This window comes from Musa acuminata, chromosome BXJ1-6, assembly GCF_036884655.1.
Source record: "Musa acuminata AAA Group cultivar baxijiao chromosome BXJ1-6, Cavendish_Baxijiao_AAA, whole genome shotgun sequence".
Lineage (NCBI taxonomy): Eukaryota > Viridiplantae > Streptophyta > Magnoliopsida > Zingiberales > Musaceae > Musa > Musa acuminata.
The window spans coordinates 14,416,071-14,431,318 of NC_088332.1; the positions used below are offsets into that span (position 1 = coordinate 14,416,071).

A 15,248-nucleotide genomic window follows, 5' to 3' on the forward strand; every position below is an offset into this window, starting at 1 on the left:
GGGGGCATGAAGCCGAGGACATGATCCGAGGAGCACGACGCAAGCGGGCTGGCCGCGCAGGCGTGTCTCGGGAGGCATGGGGCCGAGGAGCATGGCGCAGGCGGGCTAGCCGCGCAGGCGTGCTCCGGGGGCATGAAGCCGAGGAGCACGACGCAGGCGGGCTGGCCGCGCAGGTGTGTCTCGGGCATCATGCGGCCGAGTAGCACGACGCAGGCGGGCAGACTACGCAGGTGTGTCTCGGGAAGCATAGAGCCGAGGAGCACAACGCAGGTGGGCTGGCCGCGCAGGTGTGTCTTGGGAGCGTGAAGCCGAGGAGCACAACGCAGGGGGGCTGGTCACGCAGGTGTGTCTCGGGAGGGATGGAGCCGAGGAGCACGACGCCGGCGGGCTGGCCGCGCAGGTGTGTCTCGGGAGCGTGAAGCCGAGGAGCACGACGCAGGCGGGCTGGCCGCGCAGGTGTGGTCTCGGGCAACACGCGGCCGAGTGGCATGACGCAGGCAGGTAGGTCGCGCAAGCGCGCACTCGGCAGTCTATGGCCGAGGGATGCAACTCAGGTGGGCAAGCCGTCCTGAGGTTTGCTCGGCAGACTGTGGCCGAGGAGCTCGGCGCAGGCGGGCTGCGGCCGAGAGATGCAACTCAGGTGGGCAAGCTGCCCTGAGGTGGGCTCGGCAATCTGTGGCCGAGGAGCTCGGCACAGGCGGGCTGCGGCCGAGGGATGCAACTCAGGTGGGCAAGCCGCCCTGAGGTGGGCTCGGCAGTCTGTGGCCGAGGGATGCAACTCAGGTGGGCAAGCCGTCCTGAGGTTTGCTCGGCAGACTGTGGCCGAGGAGCTCGGCGCAGGCGGGCTGCGACCGAGAGATGCAACTCAAGTGAGCAAGCCACCCTGAGGTGGGCTCGACAGTCTGTGGCTGAGGAGCTCGGCGCAGGCGGGCTGTAGCCGAGGGATGCAACTCAGGTGGGCAAGTCGCCCTGAGGTGGGCTCGGCAGTCTGTGGCCGAGGAGCTCGGCGCAGGCGAGCTACGATCGAGAGATGCAACTCAGGTGGGCAAGCCGCCCTGAGGTGGGCTCGGCAGTCTGTGGTCGAGGAGCTCAGCGCAGGCGGGCTGCGACCGAGGGATGCAACTCAAGTGGGCAAGCCGCCCTGAGGTGGGCTTGGCAGTATGTGGCCGAGGAGCTCGGTGCAGGCAGGCTGCGGCCGAGGGATGCAACTCAGGTGGGCAAGCCGCCCTGAGGTTTGCTCGGCAGTCTGTGGCCGAGGAGCTCGGCGCAGGCGGGCTGCGGTCGAGAGATGCAACTCAGGTGGGCAAGCCGCCCTGAGGTGGGCTCGGCAATCTGTGGCCGAGGAGCTCGACACAGGCGGGCTGCGGCCGAGGGATGCAACTCAGGTGGGCAAGCCGTCCTGAGGTTTGCTCGGCAGACTGTGGCCGAGGAGCTCGGCGCAGGCGGGCTGCGGCCGAGAGATGCAACTCAAGTGAGCAAGCCACCCTGAGGTGGGCTCGGCAGTCTGTGGCTGAGGAGCTCGGCGCAGGCGGGCTGTAGCCGAGGGATGCAACTCAGGTGGGCAAGTCGCCCTAAGGTGGGCTCGGCAGTCTGTGGCCGAGGAGCTCGGCGCAGGCGAGCTACGATCGAGAGATGCAACTCAGGTGGGCAAGCCGCCCTGAGGTGGGCTCGGCAGTCTGTGGCCGAGGAGCTCGGCGCAGGCGGGCTGCGGCCGAGGGATGCAACTCAAGTGGGCAAGCCGCCCTGAGGTGGGCTTGGCAGTCTGTGGCCGAGGAGCTCGGTGCAGGCGGGCTGCGGCCGAGGGATGCAACTCAGGTGGGCAAGCCGCCCTGAGGTTTGCTCGGCAGTCTGTGGCCGAGGAGCTCGGCGCAGGCGGGCTGCGGTCGAGAGATGCAACTCAGGTGGGCAAGCCGCCCTGAGGTGGGCTCGGCAGTTTGTGGCCAAGGAGCTCTGCGCAGGCGGGCTGCGGTCGAGGGATGCAACTCAGGTGGGCAAGCCGCCCTGAGGTGGGCTCGGCAGTCTGTGGCCGAGGAGCTCGGCGCAGGCGGGCTGCGGCCGAGGGATGTAACTCAGGTGGGCAAGCCGCCCTGAGGTTTGCTCGGCAGTCTGTGGCCGAGGAGCTCGGCGCAGGCGGGCTGCGGCCGAGGCGTGTAGATTCAGAAGATTTTAAGTCATGAGCCGAGAGGGGGTCAGGTAGATACTGGACCTTGGCTCGAAAAAGGCTGAGGCAGGGCTTGGATTTCTTTTCATGAGGACTACATGGGGTAGCCACCGCGGGTGCTTGACCTCTGTTATCGAGCCTGCGGTCGGGGGCCGTCCCTTCTCCTCACGGTCGACCAGGCCTCCGCGGCGATGTACTGGTTAGCGCGTTGGAGTATCTCTGGCAACGTGGTGGGAGGCTGCTCCGCGAGGGACCAGAGGAATCTGGAAGGTCGCAAGCCTGTCATGAACGCCTGCACTAACAGAGAGGGGTGAGTGTCCGGCTGGCCCCAGATTTGCGTGGCAAAGCGATCCACAAAATGGGAGAGGGGCTCGTCCTCCCCTTGTTTGAGTCGGAAGAGCAGTGTCGCGGGAGGCTTCGGCCGTGCATAAGCCACAAAGTGGAGCTCGAAGTCCTTGATGAGCTGGTCGAAGGAAGCTATTGCTCCGGTCTTCAAGCCGCCATACCACGAGTGGGCAGGCCCTCTCAGGGTGGTAGGGAACGCTTTGCACAGCAAGGCATCAGAGGTTCCGCATAGCGCCATTTAGGCGCGAAAAGTAACTGCATGGTCCGCCGGGTCGGCGAAGCCATCGTAAGCGTCCAGAGAGGGGAGCTGGAAGTCCGGGGGGACTATCTGATCCCGTATCTCGGGCGTGAAGGGAGACCCTTTGTTTGCGTCCTCCCTTAGCTCTCCCTTGGACTTGCAGACCTCTTTCTGCACCTCGTCGAGTCGCTGACTGACGAAGCGCAATTGGGCCCGTAGGGAGTTCGAAGAGAGTGCCTCGGTCTCCGAGCGGCCGCTCGGGTTTGCCATCACTGGATCCCCAAGTGGGGCCGGTCCGACCCGAGGCGAAGTGGGGAACTCCGGAAGTGTTGAGTGGGCCCGAACGGGCGGTTCGTATTGTCGCAGTGGTTGGACTGTAGGCGGGTGCGCCGGATGAGGAACGAGCGGGATGATGGTTTGCACCACATCCATCAGAGCTCGGCCTTGACATACGAGGTCCTAGAAGGCCTCGGGTGACACGGGCGTCGAGTCGACGGGAGCGCCGTCGGGAGGCGACAAACCCGGGTCGTTGAATATTTGCCAGTATCGTTCGGAGGTCGTGGCGGGGTGTTCGTCATGATGGCCTCCGTGCGGGGGATGGTCCCCCGAGGCTTCGGTCGGGAGCGACCTGTCAGCCGTGGGCTCGTCTGAGCCGCTCGGGTGATGACCCGACATTCCGGGCCCTCCTTCTAGCGCCAATCTGTTGTGGTAAACAACCTGGAGCCGTGGCCTTGGGGCCGACGCGGCTCGATTCGGGTCCGGAAGGCGGGATCTCCCCGGTGCGGCCCTCGGGTTCGCCGAGGGGGTCGGCCGCGGCGATCCGATGGGGACGGGGTCTGCCGACTCCGCCGGAGGGGGCTCCTCGGTTGGGCGCGCTCCGTCTGTAGTCCTGCACACAGGTCGGGTCGGGAGACGCGACCCGACCCCTCCGACGATCGAGTCAGTAGATGGTGGAGGGGGTAGAAAGAAGAAGAGTTTGAGGTGTCTCCCTGGTGTGTTCTTTTCTCCTCCGTTCTTCCCCGCTTTGCTCGTTGAGAGCGCGAGGGTATTTGTAGGGAAGCTTACTGTGGTCTGATGTGCTCACTTGCTGGGGCAAATGGTAGCGGACACAGGCGTTGCGTGGCGTGAAGAGCTGAGCCTACGCGGGTGTTAATGCGCCTCGGGCTGTGTTTTAACCGGGTACCGTCGCGTCGACCGAGGTGTGAGGCGCGACTGACGTCAGCCGAGTCTTATCGTAATTACTATCCTCGTCAATAGATTATTTTAATATGGATGGATAGCTTAAGATTTTCTTTATATCTTCTAGTTATCACTAATATTAATTAATTATTTATTTAATATATTTAATTATAATATATATGATATACATAGGTGTTTTTAGGACATGATCATGCTCTCCTAAGCTATTCTCTCCAATTTTACATGTATTAGAGCAATTAAATAAAAATAATTTTCTTTCAATCTTATCCACCTCAATATTTTCATATTAATGACACAAATTATAAGTACATTATGCATGAACAACAAAAAGAGTCATAAATTGTCTATTGAGGAAAACTCAATATAAATAAGCTGCAGTGAATCACTGCAGTTGTGCTCATCCCATGACTCTGATGTATCTCTTCCACCCAAAAAGAAGAAGGAATCCTTAATGATTTCATGAGCCGGCCATGAAGAAAGTTTCTTTACTATGTCACCAAAGTCAACATGACAATGACTTGCATCGAAGGCACTGTTGCAGAAGACTTGGTAGTGAAGCATTCATTGCTAATGAGGTCATTTGGACATGTTAGATGGGAGTCTCAAACACATGCAACTCGATACGACCCTTAAATCCTCTCTACGATCGCCCAAAGAAGCTTTCTTGTGCACACACCGACCAAAGGAATCATTAAGAGAGACACCAAGCGTTTATTTGAGCCCTAGAAATCCAACGAAGCCCAACTAGCAATTCACGATCACACAATCCGACATCGAGGATCAAGATGGGAACTTGCAGATTAGATAGCAGCTCCGAAGGCATAAATGATTGATTTCACATAGAGAATACCCGAATCTCTAATGATCGAAGCAGAATCGAGCAAAAATACCGAGAGATTTACTAAGAAAACAGGGGGAGAGGAAAAAAAAAAGCACTCTTTCGGTGGCCGAGCGGGAGATGAAACCTACAGGAGAAAGACGGCGAAAGGCATTTCTATCTGGCAGTCGGGGGCGAGGAAGAGACGCGGCGACATGGGCGGCGGCGTACACCCTCGCCGGTTCTCGGCTGCTATTTGGTACATGTGAGAAGCGTCGGGCCGATCGCATCTGCCTGCATATTTCGAGCCTACCACGTAAAAGAATATTTTGTTTTATGAATTTTTTGTTAAATAAAAGTAATTAAAAATCTGTTGATTTTTTTTTTGAGTAATTAGAAATTTTCGAATAACCGTTTTATTATTTTCCATATGTTATGAGAAAATAGGAATGTGGGTTTGTAATAATATTATTTAAAATTCAAAAAATTACCCTCTTTTTATTTTTAATTGTATTAAATATATTATAAATAAATAAATATTCTCGAGTCACATTTAAGATATCAATTATCTTGGCTAATATAGAGTTTAACGATCGATGATGATGATCGATAACAACATCCTACGATCGAAATCTACTTCCATCATTTATCTTTTATTAAATAAAATAAAATATATATTTCTACATTTGATTTTAATTATTTTTTATATTTTTAACTATTTGATTGGATAATAAAAACTTTTAAAATTTTAATTTTTTCTCGATATATACTTTTACATTTTTAATAATAAGTAAATCGATTCAAACCTAAGATATGAACAAAATCCGAGTGTATGATGTAATCCGATACGTCGAAAAAAGGATTTTTTATTTGCTAATTAAAACTATCGAAAACTTAAATCGTTAAGAAAGGATCTAATATATACTTTTAACACTATATATATAAACCCCTAGAAAACTATAAACATTATATGCAGGAGGAGGAGGAGAAAGAGTGTTTTTTTTGTGTGTAGAAGAAGCTCTACCGAAATATTGTAGTATCAGATTCTACTTGAGGTGTCTGTGGTCTTCCTTCCGATGTCATCTTCGATCATCTAATCTAACAGCAGCTTCGCAGTGGCATTTACTTGGAAGAAAAAGGATATTAAGTTGTCACAGGTCAACTTCAGCGATGCAATCCCGGTTCGCTTTCCTGTGATGTTATGTGCCACGCCACATGATGCTTATCACCGCACTGGTGCAGTCCAGGGAGGCAGGTCTCCTCCACAAACCACACCGAAGGCCGTGCAGGTGTGTGGCATTCTCAGCATGGCGTCGACATCACCTTCTTGCCTTTCCTCTCAGCACTGTTGGTGGCTTAAGATGTCCACGGATCTGTTCGGCGGAGCAATCTCCTCCCTGTAGCCATCGCCTGGTGGATTCTGCACTTTGTGCTGTCAAGAAACAGCAGCCGTGCCCATCATCTGCATGGCGAAATGATGCAGCCAAATGAGCAGTTCCTCCGCCGTATGCCTCACCATCTTCCCCAATCATTCTTCTTCTTCTTCTTCTTCCAGCCTCTTATTGATCATACATGGTTTCTGTCCATCGAATCCCATACCACCACCCCCCCATACTTCCCTTACACAAAAGAGAAGCGAAAGAAGTGTATCAGTCAACAATTTGAACTTCAATTACTAATAATGGATCCAAATTCTTATGATGTATTTTGTATTGTAATATGATGAACCTTATTTTACTATAAATCTTAAATCACAATGTTTAATTTATTATTTCAACATAATGAATCCGATTTCCTATATGAGCTTTTTATTTCACTAACCATAAAGTTTAATTTAATATTTCAACATAATAATCCAATCTCATGCAAGATAATTTAATAATATTACAAGAAAATGAACCTTAATTTTACTAAAACTATTATATTGATTTCTTATATAATTATAAAGTTTAATTTAATATTTCAACAAAATGAATCATATCTCATTAAGCTCTCTCTTTTCCTTTTTTTTTTTTTTTTTGTCTTTTGCCTCAATAAATCTATTCTTATGTGAAAATACTAAATGTAAAATCTTTGAGAAGAAGATTAAAGACACTAATAACAAGAAAAGCACACACAGTGAAACTTTGAACTATTATTGCCTGTTGTTTCACTACACCTCCAATAATAATTAAAAGGACATGCACTGTCAAAGGAGGCCATCATGCAATGATTTCCAATAATTTCCATGTTGCCTTGATGGATGCTTGCACCATTAAATGCTATTCTAGCTCAATCAATCCTAGTCTTTTTCTCATTCTTGCCAACTTGATGGCTTGGTATGTGGAAAAAGAGTTCCTCATGTTTGTTCTCTGGATCTTGAAAAGGAGACATGCCAAGCTTGCATCCATGAGTCTAATATTTGAATAAGTAGGGGAAGAATCATGATTGGAATATTACAACTTGCAAGATTAATGGCTGAAGGTGTCAAATCAGCTTGACCTAAAGTCATCCTAGCCTTTTCCTTCCCACTGGTTCAGATTGAGATCTGGTCCTGCTACCCAATCTTTTAAGAAAGGAATCAAATATGGTGGTGTAGGTCCTCTACAACTTCGGCCGTAGAAAGTGACTACCAAAGGCCACCTAAAATGATGAATTGTCTACTTGGCTGTAATTTTATCTTTGATTCAAATGTTAAGTTGTGGAATAGATTTATAATTTCATCTATGATTTGGTTTAAACAGAGATGATAAAAAAAAAAAAAAAGACTCGGATCGAATCAATTAGAGTTTTATCGATAGAAAATACGATACGATACCTTCATCCATTTTAATTTGCGGATTGTTTGGTTGCTTAGAAATTTTTTTTTTCTCTAGATGTATGTACTTTGATTTTGATTAGTTATTTTTTAATATTTTATATCAATTAAAATAAATATTTCATAAATATTAATTTTATTTAAAAATACATAAAATTCAAACTCATTAAATAGTTTTGTATGAATGATCACTTATCTCAAAAGCTTAGACCCATAGGAAAGTACTCGATTAATCTTAAACATCCATAATCCAATACCTTAAGTTTAAGAATGTAATAATAATAAGAAAGAGTCAACAGCTTTATTATATTAAAATCATCATTTCATATTTTAGGATTCCTCGAAGCCAATATTCTAGAAGGATTAAAAAAAAAAAATCTAAATACACACAATTAAGATTCGATTCCCTTATAAATATCTTATATATATTTTTAAGTTTTGATGAAAAGATAGAAATATGTAATGAGTATTTTATGCGTTACGAGTTTCTCAAGAATTTAAGTTCCTCGAGGTCTACATGAGACCTTGTGATTAATCTGACACACTGTCACGAACTTAGCTAGTTTTGCCTAAGTCGTACGTGTCCGTCCACAAAGGTTAGTCTCCCATGTCCTTTAGGACCCACAAAAGAGAGGACGGGTTAGAAAAAACGTCTTATTCGAGATCCACAAGCAAACATCTCCAAAAAAATACTTTATAGACAATGCAAATTACAAACAGACTTTATAAGCTCTGAACAGTTGTACAACAAAAGGTAAAATGGTCCATTATAGATCAAAAATCTCTTACACGTGTCCACACGACATAATCTTTATTTACAAGCCTAAAGCGGCAACCAACCTAAGTAAAATGAGACTATTAAACATTCGGTTGTCCCTCTACATGCTGTACAAAGCATGAACATACCAAAAGACACGGACATACATAAGCATTACATCAAACATCCTATTTAGATGTTTGTCCGTGATAAAACGGTGATATCTCGATGCAAATGATAGGCTATCATGTCAAATATTTGGTTTCTCGTTTGATTATTTGAATCATATGGATGTAGCGGTAACCATAAAAATAAATCTGGTCTGAGATGAGATGAGAATTGAAGTGGAGCTGCAGAAGCCCTACTTGAGCTCCATCCCACTCACTAAGCTCTCCTAAGAACCCCCATCGCATCGCAGAAGTGCAACTAATGCAATGCTGCTTCTCCATCTACTAACTCACCTCCTAATCTCATCTCGCCCTGCTTCTTTTGCGCTCAGTGTGGAGACTGATTGATTAATGGATGTTAGCTGGGGTACCAAGATTGGATGGTACGGGTGAGATCAAGCCTTCCCTGTGTCAATCAATGCAGGAAAGAGGGATGCCAGAAGGCAGGCATGTGAGGAGATGATGGAGTCGGATGATGGTTTTAGCAAGCTCCAACATGAAGTTGTCTACCTGTGACTGTTCGAGCTTGAAATGTGGAAAGAGTTGCAGCTCGAGGACCCACCTCATTACCATCCCCACCTGCATCAGGAAACCCTCCATTAAATGTCAGTGATAGATTTGGCTACGCCGCACTCTCATACCAAAAGTGCTACACTCCTCTTCTGCACAACCATCATCTCTTATGTTTCGCGAGGAAGACAGGCACAGGACCATTGCTGAGATCTCAGTTGGCGTCATTCGCACTCGTGTTAATCTCAAACACAAGCTGAGCAGCTCAAGAGAATCCACTAAGCTTATGTAGAGAGAGAGAGAGAGAGAGAGAGAGAGAGACCGTACGAGCAGGACGGTGAAATGGAAAGGAGAGCATGCAGTTCTACGGCTCACAATAATTGATCGATCACCGTCCTCCTCCTCCTCCTCCGCCTTTGCGTCTCTTTTTACCGCAGTAACTATGAACGCACGCACGCACGCACGCACGCGCCATTCCGCAGGCGAAAGCAGAGCTGAAGCCATGCAGTCGCTGTACTTGCTGGCTTTCGCCTTCCACCTCCCCTGCTTCACCCGTCTCCCTCACAATAGGAAAGCCCCTGGCGCGGCTTTCACTCCCAACAGTGGAAGCTTGGCCGGTGAAGAACCCAAAACCAGCTCAAATCTGATACGCTTCTGTGGAATGGAGCCACGGAGACGGACGCGGACGGAGCGGCGTTGCTTCAAATTATGGCATCGGTGAGTGGGATGGGATGGGATGGGGTGGGGACGCGGGAGGGGTCACCGTCAGGAATTCACATACGGAGTAGCCAACAAAGGTGGGGGTGATGCAGGAACAGCGATGCTGCTGTGTCTGGTGACCAGAGGCCGCCATATAATACACCATTACTCCTCCGTGTATTTGAATCCGCACCTCGCTTTCCTTGCCTCTCCTGCCCCCCTCTCCAACTTGCTCTGCAACTTGGCAGGGCGCAGGGCAGGCCACCGAGCGCACGTGGGTCAGGTGGTGGCTCGATGCTCGAGCCGGGTCCTGACACCCAGTCGCGTGTGGTGCAGCAACACATTGACATGGTGATCCACCTGGGAGTCAACAAAAGGAAGGCTTCCCCAGGCTTTGATCGGCGCCATGAAAGACCACATATCAAAAGAAGAGAAAAGAAGGAGACACATCGGATCGCTACCGGCCTCCTAACCATCTCCTCTCCGCGAGTTGGTGCACCAGAGACCGGTCGAGAGAGAGAGAGAGAGAGAGAGAGAGAGAGGCGGGCAGGCCAAGATGGAGTAAAATAATCAAACACATTGTGATCATAATGTAAGCGGGGGATAAAGTTGGGGATGTCCGTGCTGCTGTATCTATCCATCAAAGGAGGGGGGGAGGTGGGGCAACCTGGAGTTGACTGGCAGATGAGTATTCTACTGCTACTGCTGGATCATCTTACGAGGGTAGGAAGGAGTCTGCTGCATCGACTGGAGGGGTCAGTGTGCAAAGGTTTTTTCTTTTGGAAAGGAAATTTCTTGAAAAGAAGAGATGGTTGTGTTGGGATGAGCTGTCATCAGCATTAGATGCTTTATCTGACGCCCACCTGCGATGTCTGGCTGCTGCTGCTGCTGCTGCTGCTGCTGCTCCATATTACCGCAGGGGAGCAGTAATAATCATAGACTGAATCCTGCATCAACCAAGTATGAAGTGAGATTAGCATTGGGCAGTGATGGAATGAAGTGAAAGAGACATGGGTTTGCTAGGTTTTTAACTGCATCTTTCTAAACCAGCAGTCTATATTCATTATTCTGTTCGAGGCCCCACGAGTGGTTCTCAGACTCGAAGCAGTGACAGAGAAAGGAAGAGAGGGAGAGAGAGGAATCATAAGAAAGAGAGAGAGAGAGAGAGAGAGGTGAGGGAAAAGAGAAGAGAAGAGAAGAGAAGGGGGGAAAAAAGCTGAGGCCTGAGGGAATTAGGGTTTAGGATCTAAATCTCCGCGACCCTCCTTTGCTTTCCCCTCCTCTCAACACCTCGCCTTCTTTGTGTTCGTATTTTATTGGTAGTCTCTCTCGCTCACTCACACACACACACACACACACACTCTCGGTCTCGCTTCTGTGTCTGTGCGTTTAAACGATCTAAAGTTGCGTCTTCCCCACCTCCCATCCGCTCTCCCTTTCTCTCTTGCTCGCGTGCGTTCGTTCTTCTTTCTTCCATTCTCGCCCACACTGACGCGCGCGCACAGGGGACGACAGTGAATCAAGAGTGGAGAGAGCCCCACGCCAGTCGTCCAGCCAAGTATGCAGCGACCCCCTGCACGTGTTCCCCCTCGCAAACCCTAACTAGGTTCTCTCTCTCTCTCTCTCTCTTCCTCTTATTATTTCTTCGGATTTTTTTTTACGAAAAATCTCATAAAGAAATATATAGAGTTCGAGAGGAAAAGAGAGAGAGAGAAAAAAAAAGGAAAAGGAAATAATTGCTGTGGATTTATAGGGGAGATTAGAGAACAGTAAAGGAAGATATGGAAAAAAGTGAGCATGGTAGGCATGGAGGTGGAGGAGGAGGAGGAGGAGGAGGAGGAGGTAGAGGGGGAAGAGTTCCAACAAATAGCAACAGCAGCAGTGGAACCAGCAGCAGTAGAAGCACTTCGGAACACCACCAGCAACAGCACTACTTTGGCCATCATCACCAACAGCAGCAGCAAGGAAGCAACAGCAGGCCGTCGACGCTCGACAAGGTCGCCTTCGAGAGCCGCGGCTCCGTAGCCCCCTTCATGGGCTCCATCATCCACCACGGTGCGTCTGGCAGAGGCGTCGTCGACGCCTCCCTGGCCATCTCCACCGCCAAACCTGACCCCGGCGGGGCCGTTGGCCCCTCCTCCTCCTCCCCCGCCGCCGAGGCGTCCAAGAAGCTCGCAGTCGCTGGCACCCCGGCCAAAAGATCCTCCAAGGACCGTCACACTAAGGTCGACGGCCGCGGCCGCCGGATCCGCATGCCGGCTATCTGCGCCGCGCGTGTGTTTCAGCTGACGCGGGAGCTCGGGCACAAGACCGACGGCGAGACCATCGAGTGGCTGCTGCAGCAGGCCGAGCCGGCAATCATAGCTGCCACTGGTACCGGTACGATCCCAGCCAACTTCTCCACGCTCAACATCTCGCTGAGGAGTAGCGGCTCCTCCTTCTCCGCCCCGGCCTCCAAGTCCGCCCCGCTCTCCTTTCACGCGCTCGCCCTCGCCCACCACCGCCCCGACTTCGAGCTGGTGACAGACCCTGGTGCTGCCGCAATGCTCGGCTTCCACCAGCTCCACCATCATCCCCACCAGCACCAGCTCCTGTCAGCCGACCAGATCGGGGAAGGCTTACAAGGCGGAGTCGGCAGTGGCGGTGGCGACTCCGCCGACACCTATTTGAGGAAACGATTTAGAGAGGATCTCTTCAAAGATGAGCAACAGACTCCTCCCCATCAGCAGGAAGGAGGCGGAGGGGCCGGCCCCTCGTCGCCGTCGTCAGTCTCCAAGTCCGTGAGGGCGGGCAGCGGGCTCCAATTGCAGCAGCAGCGATCACAGCAACAAGACGCAACAGCTGCAGGACTGACGAGGCCGCCAGGGATCCTCCCTGCGGCGGCAATGTGGGCAGTTGCCCCGAACAGCGCAGCTGGCGGAGCGTTCTGGATGCTTCCCATGTCCGCAGGGTCAGCCACGCCGGCAGTGGCCGCGGCCACCGGGTCCTCAGAGCCGTCCATCTGGACTTTCCCGGCCATGGCCGGGCAGTACCGCGGCGGGATCAGCGGCGGCAGCACCATCCAAGCGCCACTCCAATTCATGTCACGATTAAACTTACCTGGTGCCGCCGACTTCCAAGGTGGCCGTGCTCTGCCGCTGGGATCGATGGTGCTGCAGCAGCCCACGAGCGGCGTGGCGGCTCAGCATCTCGGCCTGGGAACGTCCGAGACTAACCTGGGCATGCTTGCGGCGCTCAACGCGTATAATAGAGGAGGTGGCCTGAGCATGAATTCTGAGCACCACCACCCAATGGATCACCATCACCAAGCCCACACCCATCAGCAACAGCAAAGCGCAGACAGTGACGAGGACAACCACACCAGTTCACAGTAGAGGCGAGGAGAATTCACATTTGCGTCATCCCACCGTGTTCAGTAAGATCCTAAGCATGCATGGTAGAAACAAACAATCCAATTGGAGTTTCGAATCCAGGAAACGGAGACTGTCCCTCCCCTTTTTCCTTCTTGTTCTTCTTCTTCTTCTTCTTCTTCTTCTTATTCTTCTTCTTCTTCTTCTCTTTTGACTTGCAGAAGGTGAGCTTGGCGTGCAAAAAGAACCCTTTAAATTAATGGACAGTGTTCTTTCAGCTTGTGAAAGAATACTTCCATCGCTTCTCTTTCTTTTATTTTTGTTCTATTCTGCTTGAGTGTTGTGATTTTAAGAACCTGATTTGTGGGTCCAAATGGGCCGCAAGAGTGGGGAACAAAGATTTGTATAGGGATCCAATTCGTCTCTGTAGTATAATTCTTTGTTTGTTCGAGAGAGAGAGAGAGAGAGAGAGAGAGAGAGAGAGAGAGAGAGAGAGAGTAGCTTTTGATGGCTAAGTACTCACAATCTTTCCTTCACCTGCCAAACCTTTTGCCCGGGTGCATCTTCCTCCTCGGTTTCATGTAATCTCTGATCTAGACTTCTGCAATGGCTCTTCTTTCTATTTTCACGTTCATGGGGGTTCTCTATCTCCGGTTGTCTTTGATGTGTGTCGTCGGAAGAGCCACCGAGCGATAATAAAAATGAAGGGCTTTCGCTGTCACAGCCAAAACTAGGCAAACATCCTCATCTCCACGGGGAGCGAGCTGCAAAGGCTAATCCCAAATGACCAAGTCCTAAATGGCCATTTATTAAGGGGATGGCTTTTTGTACCGTGCTCCGACGCGTTGTGGCCTCGAGATCTGTGGATTCCAGTCGTGAGACGTCCGTGTCCTAAGCCACCAACAGGAGATGCACGCACCCCGACACAGACAGAGATAGAGCCAGCAATGACGGTGGGAAGAATTCCTGCGTCACCTTTACAAGAATTGGGGCTTAAATCTCTTCGCCGGCTGTGTCATGATAGATATACAATTCCTCGTACGTCTGCCCCCTAAAAAGAAGTAATGAAGCGTTATAAACACAGTATAGGAGCTGGCGTGCCTCGAAGTGCAGGAAAGGTGTTTGTGATAATGCCAAGGATATTGTGTAACCCTGTAACAGCCGTTATTTAAAAGGGTGGGGGAAGTAGGAGTCACTCACAGTGGGTTACACAAGACGGCGATCGATGATGACGGCTTCTGTGTGGTCACGGAGATAACAGGACAGGCACATCAAAGTCTGGGAACGCTGTAACGGAGGAGGAGGAAAGAGTAGTACACCGTGTGCCGTTGCTCGCCCATCAAAGCTAGCAGTGGCCGTACATTTCTAATCAGGATCGTACGAGGCCGGACACGTGGGGAGGGGCCGTGCTCCTCTGACCCCTCTCATCATGTTGTCTCCGCCCCGGCGATGAGATTCGACTCACTTTCCCGCTCTGCTTTTATTGTCGTTGGTGCAGTGAAAGTGTTTGTCCGCGTACCTATATAATTGTATTATTTTCATGATTTGATGGGCTCAAACATGAACCCTAATTGCTCTGTTTTAGTGATTAGACTGGAACTGGTTGCCTCAGGAGAAGCACGACCCTGCCTTATCTTCTCCATCGCCTCTTTGTAATGTCGATAGTGATGCTGCATACGAGATGCACTCGCATCTCGCACCTGATGCTGACTGCCATCAACTGAACGTTTGCGGCTCAGCTCACCAGTGCTCTGTAGCAACAGGTTTGCCTCGATTTAGCAGTCCATCACAAACAACGTATTAATTGCCATGGAAAGTATAATCAATACCAGACTAAATACAACCCAAAGCAATGAACATAGTCGCTGCAATGTTGCTCCACAAACCTGTATGTTAGCAACCCAAAGCATAGTCACCGTAATAAGAGAGAAGGATCCACTAACCCTTTCAGTTTACGACAGATAGCTTGGCGAAGCTTCAAAGTTCCAGCATTAAGCGTGTACCCTTCCCGAATAGGGTTCATCCCCGCCTAAAATGAACCGAAACCAGATGACGATAGGAGTTGGGAAACTAATCGTAGAACCCAAGTTGCAAGGAAGGACCTACCCGGCGATGGCGGCGGGAGTCGGGCTGGCCGGTAGCAAGACCGATGACAGGAAAACCAGAGAGCGGTGGCGTGATCGGTGAGTGGCCATAGTCTTGGATGG

At 50.4% G+C, this 15,248-nt stretch overlaps 1 protein-coding gene across 1 annotated transcript; it reads left to right on the forward strand.

The window, feature by feature from the left end:
* The first annotated feature begins 10,816 nt into the window (after positions 1–10,816).
* On the forward strand, positions 10,817–13,669 carry LOC135676451 (transcription factor TCP8-like). Its single transcript, XM_065187636.1, has one exon. The coding sequence runs from the start codon at positions 11,473–11,475 to the stop codon at positions 13,063–13,065; it is 1,593 nt and encodes a 530-aa protein (XP_065043708.1). The 5' UTR covers positions 10,817–11,472; the 3' UTR covers positions 13,066–13,669.
* The last annotated feature ends 1,579 nt before the right edge of the window (positions 13,670–15,248 follow it).

Bases quoted from the DNA above. Each gene is read 5' to 3' on its own strand.
- LOC135676451 (XM_065187636.1), top strand. From the start codon at position 11,473: ATGGAAAAAAGTGAGCATGGTAGGCATGGAGGTGGAGGAGGAGGAGGA.